Source organism: Sphaeramia orbicularis, chromosome 17 (genome assembly GCF_902148855.1).
Source record: "Sphaeramia orbicularis chromosome 17, fSphaOr1.1, whole genome shotgun sequence".
In the NCBI taxonomy this organism is placed as follows: Eukaryota; Metazoa; Chordata; class Actinopteri; order Kurtiformes; family Apogonidae; genus Sphaeramia; species Sphaeramia orbicularis.
This window is the reverse complement of record NC_043973.1, coordinates 55978161-55996738: the sequence shown is the minus strand read 5'-3', so window position 1 is coordinate 55996738 and position 18578 is coordinate 55978161. Positions and strand designations below refer to the sequence as shown.

General features: G+C 40.8%; 1 protein-coding gene across 1 annotated transcript in view; it reads left to right on the top strand.

Annotated features, from left to right (window-relative positions):
• LOC115437529 (ras GTPase-activating protein nGAP-like) overlaps nt 1-18578 on the top strand; it is a 74556-nt gene that overhangs the window by 14866 nt on the left and 41112 nt on the right. The window contains 2 exon segments of the mRNA XM_030160757.1: nt 1660-1787; nt 2204-2327. Coding sequence (XP_030016617.1) covers nt 1660-1787; nt 2204-2327 — 252 coding nt within the window.

Below are 18578 nucleotides of genomic sequence, written 5' to 3'. Positions count from 1 at the left end.
CGCCCTCTGCTGTGTGTTCATTCCTGGTGTCTGAGTTGAATGTGAGCAGGTTTAGTGTGGATGCACGGCGCCCTCTGCTGGTGCAGCTCTGACTCCTGTTGGTTGTGTGTTTGTTCACAGCTGAGTTCAGTCCCTTTGATTGAACCTGGAAATTGCAGCCAAAACCAGTGGTCCTGAACTGAGCAGCAGTCCCACCCTGGTTGGATGTGTGTGTTTTCAGAGTGGTGGCCCTCACATGGATACAGCTCGGTAGTGTTTAATGTTGAATGAGTGGAAAATGACTGGAATGAACCTGATCTGATGAAACTACCATCATTTAATGGACAAACTAAAGCTACATCAGAACATTTGAATCAACTTTAGAAACATGTTAAACTCATTCAGAGGCTGAAATGACTGTTTGTTTCACTGTCAAATAAATATAATATATAATGAAATAACTTAGTGTAGTTGAATGAAAGTATCAGACCATCAATAATATGTTTATGAGTTTATGAATAAAACTATGAAAATAAACCAAATGTCCAGCAAACAAACCTGGACCTGGCGGTTCAGAAACCATGTGACGCCATGTTTGTGTCACATGACCTCCTCCATTAACATTGTGTTTTGGTCACATGACCTCCTCCATTAACGTTGTGTTTTGGTCACATGATCTCCTTCATTAATGTTGTGTTTTGGTCACATGACCTTCATTAAGGCTGTGTTTTGGTCATATGACCTTCTTCTTAACGCTGTGTTTTGGTCACATGACCTCCTTCATTAACGCTGTGTTTTGGTCACATGACCTCCTTCATCAACGCTATGTTTTGGTCACATGACCTCCTTTATTAAGGCTGTGTTTTGGTCACATGACCTCCTTCATTAACTGTGTTTTGGTCACATGACCTCCTTTATTACCACTGTGTTTTGGTCACATGACCTCCTTTATTAAGGCTGTGTTTTGGTCACATGACCTTCATTAAGGCTGTGTTTTGGTCACATGACCTCCTTCATTAACTGTGTTTTGGTCACATGACCTCCTTCATTAACTGTGTTTTGGTCACATGACCTCCCTTGTTGATGCTGTGTTTTGGTCACATGACCTTCATTTAGGCTGTGTTTTGATCACATGACCTCCCTTGTTAACGCTGTGTTTTGGTCACATGACCTCCTTCATTAATGCTGTGTTTTGGTCACATGACCTCCTTCATTAATGTTGTGTTTTGGTCACATGACCTCCTTCATTAATGCTGTGTTTTGGTCACATGACCTCCTTCATTAATGTTGTGTTTTGGTCACATGACCTTCATTTAGGCTGTGTTTTGATCACATGACCTCCCTTGTTAACGCTGTGTTTTGGTCACATGACCTCCTTCATTAATGCTGTGTTTTGGTCACATGACCTCCTTCATTAATGTTGTGTTTTGGTCACATGACCTCCTTCATTAATGCTGTGTTTTGGTCACATGACCTCCTTCATTAATGTTGTGTTTTGGTCACATGACCTCCTTCATTAATGCTGTGTTTTGGTCACATGACCTCCTTCATTAATGTTGTTTTGGTCACATGACCTCCTTCATTAATGCTGTGTTTTGGTCACATGACCTCCTTCATTAATGTTGTGTTTTGGTCACATGATCTCCCTCGTTAATGTTGTGCTTTCTGTTTTTCTGTCAGATGTGAAGGGTCCGCCTGCCCACCGCTTCTCCTGTGGTCAGAGTCCATACGCCGACCACGCAGCGTGGGACCGACGCTTTTGCGTCCTCACCGACAGTCAGCTCATCCTGGTCAACAGGGATGACGAGGTCAGGACCCACAATGCATTGTACCTTCACTGTTTCGCTGCTCAAAACCCCCTAACACCCTTCTCCCTCCTCTCACTCGTCTTCCACCTCCTGTTCCTTCCCTGCCTCCTCTTACTCTTCTTCATTCTCTTCCTCCTCCTCCTCCTCGTCTTCCTCCTCTTCATTCTCTTCCTCTTCCTTCTCCTCCTCCTGTTCCTCCTCTTCCTCCTCTTCATTCTCTTCCTCCTCTTCCTGTTCCTCCTCTTCATTCTCTTCCTCTTCCTTCTCCTCCTCCTGTTCCTCCTCTTCCTCCTCTCCATTCTCTTCCTCCTCCTCCTGTTCCTTCCCTCCCTCCTCTTACTCCTCTTTATCCTCCTCCTCTTCTTCCACCTCCTCCTCCTGTTCCTCCTCTTCATCCCCCTCTTCCTCCTCCTCAGGCTGCAGGTGACGTTCAGGAAAGTCCCACGGACTCGGCGAAGGGGCGGAGCCTCCGCAGGACAGTCAGCGTGCCATCAGAGGGGCAGTTCCCTGAGTTTCAGACAGAGGGCGCCACCTTGATGGGTAAGACGCCAACACAACCCAGAATTCAATGTGTTGAAGTGTTTTTGTTGTTGTAGTGAAATGAAAAATGTCTGAAACACAGTTTCTTGGAACCTGATACTTGGATGAAACAGTTTTGGATGAGTTCATTCATATGAAACAGGATTTTATGTATTTTTAATGAATTTTGTAAATTGCGCACTGAAACATGAATAAATGAACACAAATGAAAAAAATACTCAACAAAATGATCAAAATGGAAAAAAAAGAAAAAAAAGAACCAAAAAATCTTTTGTTAATTTTTTTTTTTCCTTTTCTGTGGTTCTGGTTCTATTTTGTTGAGTATGTAGTTCATGTATTCATGCTTTAGTTCATGTTTAATGATTTTATTGATGCTTTCTTCATTTTTATTGTTGATTTTGATATTTTTTGGATGATTTTGTCCATTGTTTACACTATAAATGTGTAAAATCAGCTGCTAACAGCAGCAGATCATTAATAAAACCATTGTTCATCATTGGCCATGAATCCATCGTTGGTCTGTGCCATGTTGAAAAGGTCAAAGGTCATTTTCATCTCATTGATCAACATGTTTTTTCCAGTTCTCCAGTGGAAAATATGACATGAGTCATATCAAATCAAGTCAAATCATATGCAATTTTTGATTTTGTACTTAATATTTATTTTAATTCCCACCGTACTCGAATGTAGCATTAGACTTCTTTTACAGCAGCAGCCAGAGAGAACATGGAGGATGGTTAAATGACCCACTGTCCAACAGGTCCATGAAGTAGTCACAGCACAGAATGAGAACCAGCAGGTTTCAGGTGAAGTTTGGACTGGAGAGATTAGATTACCCACAATGCAGTGGGTCATGGTCAACTGGACCACATCTGGCTCAGGTCTTCGGTTTGGTCAGATATGGCACGGGTGCTTCTGCACATGTGCGATACTGGTCAGGTGTTGGAGGTTTTGTCAGATGTTGTCGTCTTGTTCTAACTCGTGTCCCGCTGATATCGCTCTGATCCTTGTGCGTTTGCGTCAGTTTGCCGTCATCCGTCCAGGGTCAGCTGGTGTCTGTGTCTGTGAGAATGAGGTGTTCGGGTGCGGTCTGTGTGTGGGAACGTGGGATGTCTGGGGAATGTGTGAGGACAAAGCATCCAGTGTCCATCCGTCCGTCCCGGCTGACCCCTCCCCCTGCCCCGTGGGGATTCCCGCCCACAGCTGCAGGGGGCCGCAAACAAGCCTTGGGATTGGTCGGTTTCTGAGAGTCTACATGTGGTTCCTGGTTGGACTGATCAGAACCCCCTCATTCAGCCACAGAGACCCTTTCATTCATGGACTTAATCCCTGACACTCCCCCCAGGGAGGGGGAAGGTGAAGGTTATTTATATGTTAATGACCCAGTCTGCCCCCACACAGCCCACAGAAACCAGTCTGGACTGGGTCTGTACAGAGTTTAAAACTGGGATTAAATCAGGACCCATACCCGGTTTAAACTGGGATCAAATCAGGACCTGTACCTGGTTTAAACTGGGATTAAATCAGGACCTGCGCCTGATTTAAACTAAGATTAAATCAAGACCTGCACCTGATTTAAACTGGGATTAAATCAGGACCTGCACCTGGTTTAAACTGGGATTAAATCCAGATTTGCACCTGGTTTAAACTGGGATTAAATTAGGACCTGTACCTGATTTAAACTGGGATTAAATCAGGACCCATACCAGGTTTAAACTGGGATTATGCTGAGTTCACTGGTGGGTTTTTACTGGCTCTCATGCTTGTTTGGTGTTTTTTTGGAGGCTGATGATGATTTTCAGATTTTAATAGTGAGGGTGTCACTGCGGCTGTGATGTGTTTAATGGCCACCAGACTACTCAGTTTTAGGTTCAGACTACAGGAGAAGTAGAAGAACAGGAAATCAAACCTTCACTTTTTCTCTTTCTTTTTCGTCTTCCTCTCAGTGAACGTGATCACATGTAAGTTTAGTCCTGAGTTTAATGACAGTGTGGACAGACTGAGGTTAACACACTCACACACACACTGCCCTTCCACCTCTCCATCCAAATGGTCTCTATGGCTGAACTGAAACATGCTACCTGTAGAGGCTCTTCTTCTTCTTCTTTTTCTTCCTCTTCTTCTTTTTTTTCTTCTTCTACCTCTTCTTTTTCTTTTTCTTCTTTTTTGTCCTCTTCTTCTGCTGCTGCTGCTTCTTTTTCTTCTTCCTCTTCTTCCTCTTCTTCTTCTTCTTCGTCTGCTTCTTCTTCTGCTTCTTCCTCTTCCTCTTCTTCTTCTTCTTCTTCTTCTTCTGCTTCTCTGCTTCTTCTTCTTCTGCATTGACCTTTGACCCTCCAGGTCAGATCCAGTCTTTGATTACAGGAAAGTGATCTGTGTTTGAAAACACCCCGAGGCTATGAATGCCACACCTTCACTTGTTCATTCACTGCATTCTTACCTGCAGGTCAGAGGTCACACTCTGGGACAGGTTGAATATTGGTAGTTTTATTCATTTGATCCAGGTTTGACTCCAGGGTTTATTGTGGGCGTGGCTTCACTTGCGTTGACGCTGTTGCTTTCAGTGCAGCGTGTTTTTGTTTTCCATTGTCTTTTGTGTCGTCGCGGTCTGATATGGAGGTGAAGCTCAGGATGGGCTGCATTCCTCAGTCTGATGTGCACACATCCGATGGCAGACGGCCAAAATAAAACCCACTGACACCACCAGGTGAGGCTGAAAGGTCAAAGGTAGACAGGAAACAGAAGAACACTCAAACCACCCCTGGTTTGATTAGACACTAATGCAGAAACTTGTGTGATCACCATAAAACATCTAAAAGAAATCAGAAAATATTATTAACCCTTTAAGCACCAAAATATTATGACGACCAAAAAAACTGACGGAAACAGACCATAATAACTCCAGATAGTTACCACAGGTATATAGAAGATGAGGGATAAAAATAGTATTGTCTCAAATACTGTTCGTGGTTTCTTGGAATTAAGACAAAGTAATTCAAATTTCAGAGATTTTCATTTGTTTGACAAGGTTATTATTGTTAACCAAAACTAACGAAATGATGAAAACTAGAATTGTAAAAACATTTTCGTTAACTGACATAAATAAAAACTATAATTAAAAGAAAAAAAAAACATAACTAACTGAAACTGTATTGTGTGCTTACAAAACTAACTAAAACGGGTAAAAATTGTGGATAAAATTCTCTTCATTTTTGTCTTTGTCAATGTCGGATTGATACAAAATTGATTTATTTCCCTCAAGCAATTTTATCTGCTGGCACCGTATGATATTTAACGGTCCGTCACTTGTGGTTTATAGTCGTCTTCTGGTCCCCACTCTACCTGGAAACATGGAGACTAAAGTTGGGAGAAAGCAGCAGAGTCCTGTCTGGGATTTATTTGAATACGACAGAGAAGAAGAGAAAAGATATAAAAAAAAAACTAAAACTAAGCATTTAGAAAATAACAAAAACTAATAAAAACTAGCAAACCTGCTCTAAAAATTAATTAAAACTAATTGAATTAGACAATGTTACCTCCGCGACCCGTCCCCGGATGAAGCGGCAGATAATGGATGGATAATGGATGAATTAGAGAAAAAAAAATTCAAAACTAAATAAAACTAAACTATAATGAAAAATCCAAAACTATTATAACCTTGGTGTGAAATTATGGAATGGACCTTATGATGCATTTAAGTTATTCACTCCTTTGGCGAAGTTGAAAAAAAAAAAAAAAAGGGCCTTTAGTTTAGAACTATTCTGAAATATTGAATTGAGATGGTAGATATGTTTTTGTTGTTGTTGTTTTATTTTTTATTACTATGGTGTGAATGCTCGATGCTCTACATATTGAAGTTGATGTATGCAGTGTATGAGGTGAAAAGGATAGGCAAAAAAAAGTTTTTGCTTTTAGTCTATTCCTTTTTTGGTTTTTCTGTTTATTATGATTAATGTACTAAGTACAATGATTGATGTAAAACCAAAAATAAATTTGTTCATTCGTTCGTTCGTTCATTCATCTTGTTACCACCTCTCACCAATAGATGGCAAACATGTACTCCTTCCATCCTAACACCATTTCAGGGCATGTTTCTATTTAAAATGAAAAAGAAAATCCATCTTAAAGGCAAGGTCAGTAAGTAAAGTTTAGTTTTAGTTTGAATAGATACGGACAGATAAAAAGATACTAAAATTGACTGTATTTGACTTTCAACTAATGTTTAAGTTAATTTATTTTAAGGATAAATTGACAAAAAAACATAAACAAAACTTCCCTGTATATACACTACTGTATATTGCCAAAAGTATTTGCTCACCTGCCTTGACTCGCATATGAATTTCAGGTCCATCCCATTCCTAGTCTATGGGGTTCAGTCTGACGTGGGTCCACCCTTTGCAGCTCTAACAGCTTCAACTCTTCTGGGAAGGCTGTCCACAAGGTTTAGGAGTGTGTTCATGGGAATTTTAGACCATTCTTCCAGAAGCGCATTTGTGAGGTCACACACTGATGTTGGACAGAAGGCCTGGCTCTCAGTCTGCGCTCTAATTCATCCCAAAGGTGTTCTATGGGGTTGAGGTCAGGACTGTGTGCAGGCCAGTCCAGTTCATCCACACCAGACTCTGTCATCCATGTCTTTATGGACCTTGCTTTGTGCACTGGTGCACAGTCATGTTGGAAGAGGAAGGGGCCAGCTCCAAACTGTTCCCACAAAGTTGGGAGCGTGGAATTGTCCAACATGTCTTGGTAGGCTGAAGCATTCACAGTTCTTTTCACTGGAACTAAGGGGCCGAGCCCAGCTCCTGAAAAACAACCCCACACCATAATCCCCCCCGCCACCAAACTTTACACTTGGCACAATGCAGTCCGACAAGTATTGTTCTCCTGGCAACTGCCAAACCCAGACCCGTCCATCAGATTGCCAAATGGAGAAGCGCGATTGGTCAGTCCAGAGAAGGCTCCTCCACTGCTCTAGAGTCCAGTGGCGGCGTGCTTTACACCACTGCATCCACCGCTTTGCATTGTACTTGCTGATGTATGGCTTGGATGCAGCTGCTCAGCCATGGAAACCCATTCCATGAAGCTCTGCGCACTGTTCTGGAGCTAATCTGAAGGCCACATGAAGTTTGGAGGTCTGTAGCGATTGACTCTGCAGAAAGTTGAAGACCTCTTCGCACTATGCGCCTCAGCATCCGCTGACCCTGCTCCATCAGTTTCCGTGGCCTACCACTTCGTGGCTGAGTTGCTGTCGTTCCCAAACACTTCCACTTTCTTATAATCCAGCTGACAGTTGACTGTGGAATATTTAGGAGCCAGGAAATGTCACCACTGGATTTGTTGCACAGGTGGCATCCTATCACAGTTCCACGCTGGAATTCACTGAGCTCCTGAGAGAGACCCATTCTGTCACAAATGTTTGTAAAAGCAGTCTGCATGCCTAGGGGCTGGTTTTATACACCTGTGGCCATGGAAGTGATTGGAACACCTGATTCTGATTATTTGGATGGGTGAGCCAATACTTTTGGCAATATAGTGTATGTTCAAAGTAAAATTTTACTAAAACATCTAATATGGCCGCCGCGTTGTGACGTGACGATATGCAAATTAGGTTAGTACATTTACTCCCATCATAAACTCTGGCTCATGCCCAGTATTTTCACTTACAGAATGAATTTATCATTAACCACCTCCAAGATACAGCTATTTGAATGAAATGTAGATATCAGAATTGATTTATTTTGGGGGGGGGGGTTTGTTGTTTTTTTGCTCCAGCACCTAAACGGTTAATTTAGTACAAACTTGGTTTAAACCGGGATTAAATCAAGACCTGTGGAAATGGATTTAGTACAATTTAGTACAAACATCAGCTTTAGGTGGTCCGTATTTGAGAAAAAATATTTGAACTAAAACTGATTTGTTCTTTGTGTGGTTTAAAATAAGTACATGTTAAATAAATTAACGATCAGAGACTAAATGAATCTGGGATCACTGGTCATTTATCATCTCAACTTGGATGTTTTTTTCTTGTATCTGATAAACAAATAAATAACTTGGAGGTTTTAAGTATAATATAAAATTAAGTAATAGAATAAATGAGATGAATCAGTTAATGGGCTTTATGCACAGCCCCACTACTTCCTGAACTTAAGGCACCTCCTTTATTTCCTGTTTTTCATTATTGGACACACTGATTAATCCAGGTGTGTCTGCTGCTTCTTGTTGGGACTACTGTGGTCAGACACACCTGGATTAATCAGTGTGTCCAATAATGAAAAACAGGAAATAAAGGAGGTGCCTTAAGTTCAGGAAGTAGTGGGGCTGTGCATAGAGCCCATTCAGTTTAAATAGGTGGTGTTTGGTTAGTTTCCGGCTGCAGTTGTTTTCGGGGCTTTTATTGTGAAGGTCCGGACCGGATGTGTGTTTGTTTTGCCTACCGGGGCTCGGTGGCTGTTGACGGACTCCGCGAACCTCAGTCCGGATGAGGGACTCCGCGTCTCCGATGGACTTTCTGGGTGAGTTGGTCCTTTGAAAGCCTCCGTTCCGGACCCGGAGCTCCGGCGGCACAGACCGGATTGAGGCCGGGCCGAGAGCTCCGTGTCCCTTGCTGACAGCCGACGAAGCCCCACTGCTCCGGGCGGGAGCTCCGGGACACGCGTCTGGTTCCAGCTCCTAAAACTTTTCTGTTCGCGACACTTCGTTCATTTCGCCCGAAATCGAACCAGATCGATGCGGTTATCGATCATGGATAAAACAAGAATTAGTATAACTTTATTGAATTTCCAGCGTTTTCACCTGTTTCATCTGTAAAAGGTGGAAAACTACGCATCAATATCCAGAAACCGATCAGTTATCAAACTAACTGTCGACCAATCGATCAACTTAAATCTGTTGATTAAGGGTCGATACAGTGGAAGAACACGAAGAATGAAGAACAATGTGTCTGAGACGCAGAATTAACAAATACAGAAGTTAGAAATAAAATAAAAAATATGCACCAAAATAAACCTGTAAAATGAAGAGGAAAGAACGTAAATTATTTTATAAAATACAGAAAACTAAACTAAACCTGAGATAAAACTGTACAAATAGAATATTCACAGAAACTAAACTCATAAATGTATATGAATAAAATAACTATGCTTTTTGATGAGTTGTTGACTTTTGCTAAAAAGACACTTTTTTTTAATTTCATGTGTTTTCTGAGTTTAGATGCTGTTTGTGATTTTAACAGCACATAATTCACTTAAAGCTACATTTACTGGTAGACTGTCATGAAATAATCTTCAGTTTTGCAGTATCTGAGTGGTTTGTGTTCATTTACTCTCAGATTCTCATAAACATAAATCTGATTATAGTTGATTGTATTTTATTAAATGAATCTAAAGGTGACACAAATAGTTTCAATAATAATAAGAATATTAATAATATGTCATCTGTGTAATTTGGTTCAGTTTTTGGAGTATTTACATGTGAAATGTTAATGTATGGGGAGTTTCTAGATCTTCAGGTTCAGGACTCTCACCTGTTGAATGTGTGACATCACACACACTACAGCCAATCAGGATCCAGACAGAACCCGTCCGTGACCTCTGACCCTCAGACAGCGGCTGCTCCTCATTAACCAGATGGTGACGGTTGTTCATCAGACCATTACCACGGACAGTGACTGAGTTAAAGGGACATATCATTGTTTTGTGGACGTTTAACGCCACATCTGCAGCTTTAACACCGTCTGTCTTCCACCATTAAGTGGTTCTAAACGCTGACAGTGTTCTTGAAAAGACTGTAACGGTGTGTGTGTGTGTGCGCTTTCACGGGCTGGATGTGAATATTCCTCCATTTTCTGTGCAGATTTGAGCCTATGTTTGGACTGAGCTGTGTGTTGTCTTCATGTCTTTACAAAGGAAGTTGAGAAAAAAAGGATGAATTCAGTTTCCTCATGAGTTTGTCGTGACCCTGTTTTAGTGTTTTGTTGCCATTATAACCTCGGTTTATTATTATTTTATTGTCGGACAGTGTTGGAGAAAGTCTGCACCCACCAACATGGGTCTGAACATCCAGTAAACGGGAGCCGGGTCTGATTTTAAAGGGATATTCAGCTGTTTTCTGCAGGTTTCAGGTGGTTTCAGAGGGTTTTACAGGGTCTGTAGAGGGTTCCAGATGGGTTTAGATGGATTTAGGTGGTTTCAGGGGATCTCAGATGGGTTTAGATTGTTTCATAGGGTTTTGCAGGGACTGTAGAGAGTTTCAGGGGGTCTTAGATGGGTTTAGGTGGTTTCAGAGGGTTTCAGGGGGTCTCAGATGGGTTTAGGTGGTTTCAGGGGGTCTCAGATGGGCTTAGGTGGTTTCAGGTGGGTTTAGGTGGTTTCAGGGGGTCTCAGATGGTTTCAGGGGGTCTGCAGATGGTTTCAGGGGGTCTCAGATGGTTTCAGGGAATCTCAGATGGTTTCAGGGAGTCTTCAGATCTTCAGATGGTTTCAGGGGGTGTTAGGTGGTTTCAGGATGTCTACAGATGGTTTCAGGGGATCTGCAGATGGTTTCAGGGGATCTGCAGATGGTTTCGGGGGTCTGCAGATGGTTTCGGGGGTCTGCAGATGGTTTCGGGGAGTCACAGATGGTTTCGGGGGGTCTACAGATGGTTTCAGGGGGTCTGTAGATGGTTTGGGGGGGTCTCAGATGGTTTCAGAGGGTCTACAGATGGTTTCTGGAGGTCTACAGATGGTTTTAGGTGGTCTGTAGATGGTTTAGGGGGGTCTCAGATGGTTTCAGGAGGTCTACAGATGGTTTCGGGGGTCTCAGATGGTTTCAGGGGGTCTCAGATGGTTTCAGGGGGTCTCAGATAGTTTCGGGGGTCTGCAGATGGTTTCAGGTGTCTCAGATGGTTTCGGGGGTCTACAGATGGTTTCAGGGCATCTGCAGATGGTTTCAGGGGGTCAGTATTCACTATCTTCATATTTGTTCGTGTATGATGCGTTCGAGTCCATCGTTTGTGTGCTGTTTCTTTTGCGGTGACGCTGCAGTGGTTTTCGTTTGTACTTCTGTAGTTTTTTCCAGTCGTTTATTGTCCTGCTCTGAGTCTGCATGTGATGCGTTCATGGTCTCGTCCTCAGATCAGACAGACGAGCCTTGAACCTGCTTGTACTGTAACCGTGACAACACTGGGATGTTGTGTTCAAAGGAATGTGGAGCGAGGAGGCGCGGAGGAACCGCCTCCATTATGTCAAAGACATTCTTGGAATATTTGTTGAACAGTGAGAGTGTGGACTCCACAGCGGCAGGTCTGAGGATGGGCGGGGTTTTCACATCCGTGACTGTGATGTCACTTCCTGTTTGTGCTCCTCTTGTGTTTATTCGTCTGTATTCAGTCCATGAAACAAAAACATCCAGTTTATTTACATGTGATGATGAAGAGCAGAGGAAGAGAATGAAACTGATGAGTAAAATTAGCATCAGTACCTGAAACCGCACACCTGCTTTATTCTGCACATGTGCAGGAAAACTACTTCCTGTCACTGGTGTTTCTGAATAATTTACAGCAGTTTGTGGGATTTAAAGACGGTAAATATGAATGTGTTCTCTTTGGTTTAGTGGTTTTGGAACATCTGATTTTTAATGACGTCCATCCATTCATTAGCTCCTATTAGCTGAGGAGCTAACAGTGGCTAACACTATGCTAACTGAGCTAGCGATAATTCAGTCAGACTGAGTGGAAAGAATAAAAACCTAAAAGATTCCAGATTTTGTCAAACTCATTCATGCAGCTTCACTTTATTTCAAGGTTTACTTGAATGTTTTCACTGAATGTTGGTATTATTTCTATTTTTATAGTTTCACTCACTGTTTGTCCGTGTTCTATGTGGGACAATAAAGTTGAACTGAATCAATAAAGACATCGAAGCTAACGTCAAATATTAGACACTGGTTATAAAAGAAAACGTAGATTTATTTGATAAAACATCTCCAGTTTTGCTGCTGTTACTTCGAAATAATTTAAAACACCTTTTATTCAGAAATATGAGACAGGAAGTGGGATTTTCACACATCAGCTTTATTTCACAATATGATTCTTCAACTAAAATAACAGAAACAGAATTAGATACTAGCTAATGTTAGTGCATTAACTCGTGGTCAGTTCCCACTGAATCTGCCACAGTGGATGGTTTTGGATTCACCTGAAACAGACCAAGGCTCATCATCCTTAAACTGTTGTTTCAGGTAAACGTCAGATTTCCAGGTGAAGTTCTATTTATCGTTTAGAAATCGACAGCTTTTGTTGCATTTGGTGGGTTTTGTTTGATGTTCTGGTGGAAACTGAAAGTGGACTGGACATGAAGTGTCTCCAGTGGTGGTCTGCTCTTGGATAAATCTTCATTCCGTTCCTGAAGTTCAGCGTGGGTACAGTAAAGGTCAAACCCTGAATGCATGTGAACTGTTGGGTGGAAACAGGTGGTTGGTTCAGGTCTGCTTGTTCATCGGACATGAATGCGTTTTAAGGTGGTTTATTTGTGTGATAAACAGAAACGGTTGATGGTTGAACTTCTGCTTTGTGGTTTTTGTGATTTTAAACAAGGTCTGTCGAACTCCTTGTAGTCCAGGTTCCACATTCAGACCAGTGAAATAATAACAGTGAAGAAAATAAAACTATATCATGAAAACGTTTACATCTACAAATTATCCTTTAAAAATGTAAATAAAACCATGAACAACCTGAAATTTCTTCAGTAAAATCAGTGTAATTGGACCAATATTCAGCTTCAGTTTATCATTTCTACATGTTCATTCTATCGTACAGATACAGTGGATCTACAAATACACGAAACATCTAATTACAGACAGAATATTGGTGGGTCATTCCATGTCAAATCACCCAAAAAAAATGACATTTTAAACCCCACCCCCTCCAAATTCAATGAAAATTGGTTTATAGGTAAATCCTAGCCAGAAAAGCCAAATGTTCAAATTTTAGCAAAATCGGACCAACAGTTTTTGAGATATTGCCATTTCTTTTTTCACTTTTTTGCGAAAAAGGGCGTGGCCACCAAATTTCAAAGTGCTGTATCTCAGCAACCAGTGGTCCGATTTTCAAAAATAAAGTATATTTGTGAAGGGGAGATCATAAAGAATCTAAATACATCATTAGTTTTATCTTTCAAGTGATATATCTCATCATGACCTTTTGACCTATATTTTGACCTTGAAATTGACAATTTGGGACAAATGACCCCGCAACGACTTTTCCTGAAAATTGTAGCCCAACATGTTGCCTACAACATATAAAGAAATTGGAGAGGTAATATTTTTCATTTTGAAGCAATATCAATTAGAATGAGACATACTTGCCACTAAAATGATCATCCCTGTATTCTGTGTACATAAACCATGTATTATCCATGTACATCACATATTCACAAAGTCAAGAGAAGATATATGCCAATTATCAGTCTTAATATGGAAAATCCAGTGTCTTTAGTCTTTTTATGTAATGACATGTCTTTTCAGTGTCAAGAATCCATTTGTTGCATTCACTTGAAATCCTGAAAAGGTCATCTGAAGAGAGGCAATAGTTTCTAGTAGAGGAGGAGGTTAGGTACAGAGCAGTTATCACACATAGAATATCCGACTCCGGAATCCAACATTGGTCATCCCTTGATGGCCAGTGGAAGGTTTTAGCAGGTCCAGATGGATGCATAAATTTGATGTGGTAGTCACCGAATTCCTCAGAAATTTCGTCAACTAGTCCAATCCACGGATGTTCATCGTACATACAGCAGACAAAATTCTGCTGTTTTATTTCCAAGGGAATTTGCATGACCCTGGGTGTACATGTTTCATTGTTGGCATCTTGGATTTGTACCAAATCTGGAGGACTGTCCTGCTCAGAGAGGTTAAAGGCTTTAATCTGAGTGAGGGAGACAGGTACAAAACGATGATACTGCAGAGTGCCTTTGATAGTCCTTGCTAACTGGAATCGAGGTTTGAGGTTTTCTTCGTTGGCGGCGACTTCATCTTGTGTGACATTAAAGAAGGAGATTCCAGGGATATTCTTGACACAGTATTCAAATATTGCTTTAGAATCCAGAATATAACCTTCAGTAACACACTGCAGACTGGCCTTTGTGACCAATCATTTTATTTTTATTTATTTTATTTATTTTTCATTCTTGTGTATGATGTAATTTAGGGCAGACTTGAGGTCTGCAGTTAACAGACATCAAAGGCTGAGGGAAATTTAGTGGCAGACATATGGTCTGCAGTTTAAGTAGGTTAGGTCATGTGACCCCTGACTTGTATTCTAGATATTTTTGAATAAAGTTTCAGTTGAGAATAGCATGCACTACTGCAAGCAAGTGGTTTTGAGTTGTCTTGTTAGTAGTGTAGAGACAGAGAACATGTTAACCATGTGGTAAGCATATAATGTGTGAAATGTGTTGAATTGTGTGTACGGATGTACATAGAATGTACAGGAGTAGGACTTTTAGCTGTGGTAATGCACATTTCAAACTGATGCTGCTTCAAAATGAAAAATATTACCTCTCCAGTTTCTTCGTATGTTGTAGGCAACATGTTGGGCTACAATTTTCAGGAAAAGTCGTCGCGGGGTCATTTGTCCCAAATTGTCAATTTCAAGGTCAAAATATAGGTCAAAAGGTCATGATGAGATATATCATTTAAGAGATAAAACTAATGATGTATTTAGATTCCTTATGATCTCCCCTTCACAAATATACTTTATTTTTGAAAATCGGACCACTGGTTGCTGAGATACAGCACTTTAACATTTGGCGGCCACGCCGTTTTTCGCGAAAAAGTGAAAAAAAGAAATGGCGATATCTCAAAAACCGTTGGTCCGATTTTGCTAAAATTTGAAAATTTGGCGTTTCTGGCTAGGATTTACCTATAAACCAATTTTCATTGAATTTGGAGGAGGTAGGGTTTAACTCATTGGGTGATCTGACATGGAATGACCCTGGTACAATTAGTCTGATTAAGGCTGGATTCACACCTACTTAGAGTTCATTTCCTCGGAAAGTCCAGACTTTTTTTCTTTGGTGTGGTCCACTTCCAAACGGACTCCGGTCCAGTTCAGTTCTGCTGTGAATAGAACCGTTCTCCAGCCCAAACAAACCATGGAACCATGAGCCTTTTTATTCCTAATGAGTCACCGTAGCTCCTGGAAGGAGCCGAGTATCATGGGTAGTCAGAGCTAGGAGCAGCAGCCATGAGCTGATGACAGATGTGGACCAATGAGGACACTGAATGTCTCATGGACACGTGGTTACAAGTCCATTTGACCAAACTGGATCCAATCAGCTGTTGTGGACAGTTCACATTATTTCAGTAAATATGTGTCTGTAAAAATAGAACTGAAAACCAGAACTGTACGTAGGACCTCCATGTTTGTTTTCATCAACACCTGCCGTCTCTGATTGACCCCGCCCCTGACTTTTCTGTCCAATGCCAGTGCAGTTGGTCACATGCTACTCCTTTTTCCAAGTTTTGGTCCACTAGAAAAAAGTGTAATGAGAATGTGATCGAAAAAATAAAGTCCGCGTTCAGTCCAACTCCAATAATGGGACCAAAGGCCTGTCCAGGTGTGACAGCTTCATATTGGTTCAGTTTATTGACATATTTTGTTAAATGGTCGTTTATAAATGTGAATATTGTCATATAATTTTACTTCTTTTTTTTGGTTTTACACTAAAACAGAGAATCAGTTGTATTTATCATTATTTATAGGTTATATTGTTCTTTTTTTCCTGGTTCTGATCCACTTTAGATAATATTGGTCTGAATGTGGAACCTGAACAAACATCAGTGTCATTTTTGCATTTCCTGGGCCTGTTTGGACCCTTTGGTGTCCATATGTTTGAGCCCTGTTCTAATCCGTCCCCCAGGTGTTTTCTGCTCTGTGATTGGTTGTTTTCTGCTGCCGTTTCTTGCCGGTCTTGTTCTTTGGCACCCGTCCGTCCATCCGTCCATCCTTTAGACAAAGGCTTCTTTAAGCGCTGTTCGTTCTCTGTACGTCAGGTGTGTCGGCTCTCGCTCATCAATGGGAGTTCACAAAACATGCATCTGCCTCCCACATTCCCAGAATTCCTGCCGCTGCTGCCGTATGACATCACACCTCCCATTCATCCTCCCTGAGTCCGACTAATACCACCTTAAAAACACAGCAACACACAAGGGATTAACGTCTAAATGTGACTCAAACCTGTTCGTGTTCCTTCACAGCGGGTTGGACGGAGGTAACGGTGCCTTCACAGGTCGTAGGAAAAAGCAGACACGCCTCTGTTTTTCTGGGACAGGTTTAGTCAGCGACCAGGTTCTGGTTCTGGTGTCGTTATTCCTCTGCAGTTTTCTACCGACAATCAGATAAAAGGAAGGGATGACATTTGACCTGTAACTAAAGGTCAGAGGTCAGTGTCAGTAGGTTTCATAATGTTCTACAACAGTGGTTCTTAACTTGGGTTCGATCAAACCCTAGGGGTTCAGTGAGTCAGTCTCAGGGGTTCGGCGGAGGTCAAGACACACACTCGACTCATTAGTCGGGTGTGTGTGTCGGGCTAAGTCCATGTATGTAAACAAACGGCTTCGGAGACTCTTTCTCTGATTGACATCCAATATACACGGTGTATTGTTGTTGCTTATAGCACTACAACACATCCGGAAGTGTTTATAATCTCTTCTACTCATCTGATGATGAATTATTTGAGTATTTTCCACATCGTTGTTATGACTTTTGCTACTTCCTGTTAACCACGGAGGCAGCCATGTGTAGCGTTTGTTTCCATTTTTCGGTCACCGCACTGGTCAGTTACAATCATGTGACGACCGACGCACCGTCGTGGATGGAGAAATCGTATTACGCTAAAGCTGAGCTAGTGCCCTAATAAAACAATGATCACAAAAATACTGAAAGAGTATAACGAGAACTTTTTTTTTTGATTCACTACATGCAATTATCTTTTTTTTTATGTCAAAATTGCGTGGTTCGGAAAGTTCGGAGCGAGATGAAACGAAAACCGGGTTGACCTGACGGCCTACACATACATATACACAACAGCAGAAGTCACTGATTTGCAGTAAATATTCATTATTATTGTAGCCTGATGGAAATTAGGTGATGGGTGTGTGTTAAAATGTTAAAAATGATAAATAGCATAAATACAATAAGTTCATTATTGGAATACATAAGGTTAAAAATTAAAACCATTTCAGTGTGGTTGTATTAAAAAAGGTCATGTCTTTGTGAAAAGGTATGGAATTTGTTGTGAGTTCATGCACTGTATTGGTTTTGTTCTTTGAACACAGTGATGTTAATGCACGGTTCATTTTGTGTACCAGTAAAACATATACCTGTGTCTTGAATTCGAAAAACATCATATTGTATTTTTTAATAAAGAAGGGTTCGTTGAATGCGCATATGAAACTGGTGGGGTTCAGTACCGCCAACAAGGTTAAGAACCACTGTTCTACAAAAACACCATAAAAGCCTAGAACACAGGTGTCAAACATGTGCCCCGGGGGCCAAATCTGGCCCCCCCGCCAAAGGTTCTGTTCTGTCCCGCGGGATGAAAGTGCAAAAATTAACCTGAACAGTCCAGGTTGTCCAAATCCTTTTGGTTCAGGTTCCACATACAGACCAACGTGATCTACATTAAAAATAACACAATAACCCAGAAATAATGACAACTACAAATTTTCTTTGTGAAAAATTAGGTGGAAAAAATTTAAGTGAAAAACTAACATGACACTGTGAAAATATTTACATTTACAAAACTATTCTTTCACAGTAAAATGCAAATAAATACATAAATAAATCAAAGATGAACAACCAGAAATGTGCAATTTGAACAATATTCTGCCTGTTCCTAAATGTTTGGTGCATTTATGGATCCACTGTGATCTGAAGTTGTGTTAATAATAAGAGATGGAATATTGTAGAAATTGTTCAAATTTTAGTTCCAAACTCCAAAATTTGAAAAATATTCTGTCTGTTACCAAATGTTTTTGTAACATTGTGTGTAAATGTATATGTATAAATAATAAGTTGAGGCATAATATTGTTAAAATTGCACTAATTTTTCAAATTAAATTTCTGTTTTTTCAGGTTATTCACATCTTTTTTGTAAAATGTAAATATTTTCATAATTAAATGGTTTTTTTGTACTAATAAAGGAAAAACTTGGATGTGTCATTATTTATAGGTTATTAAGTCATTATTTTACTGGTCTGGCCCGCTTGAGATCAAAT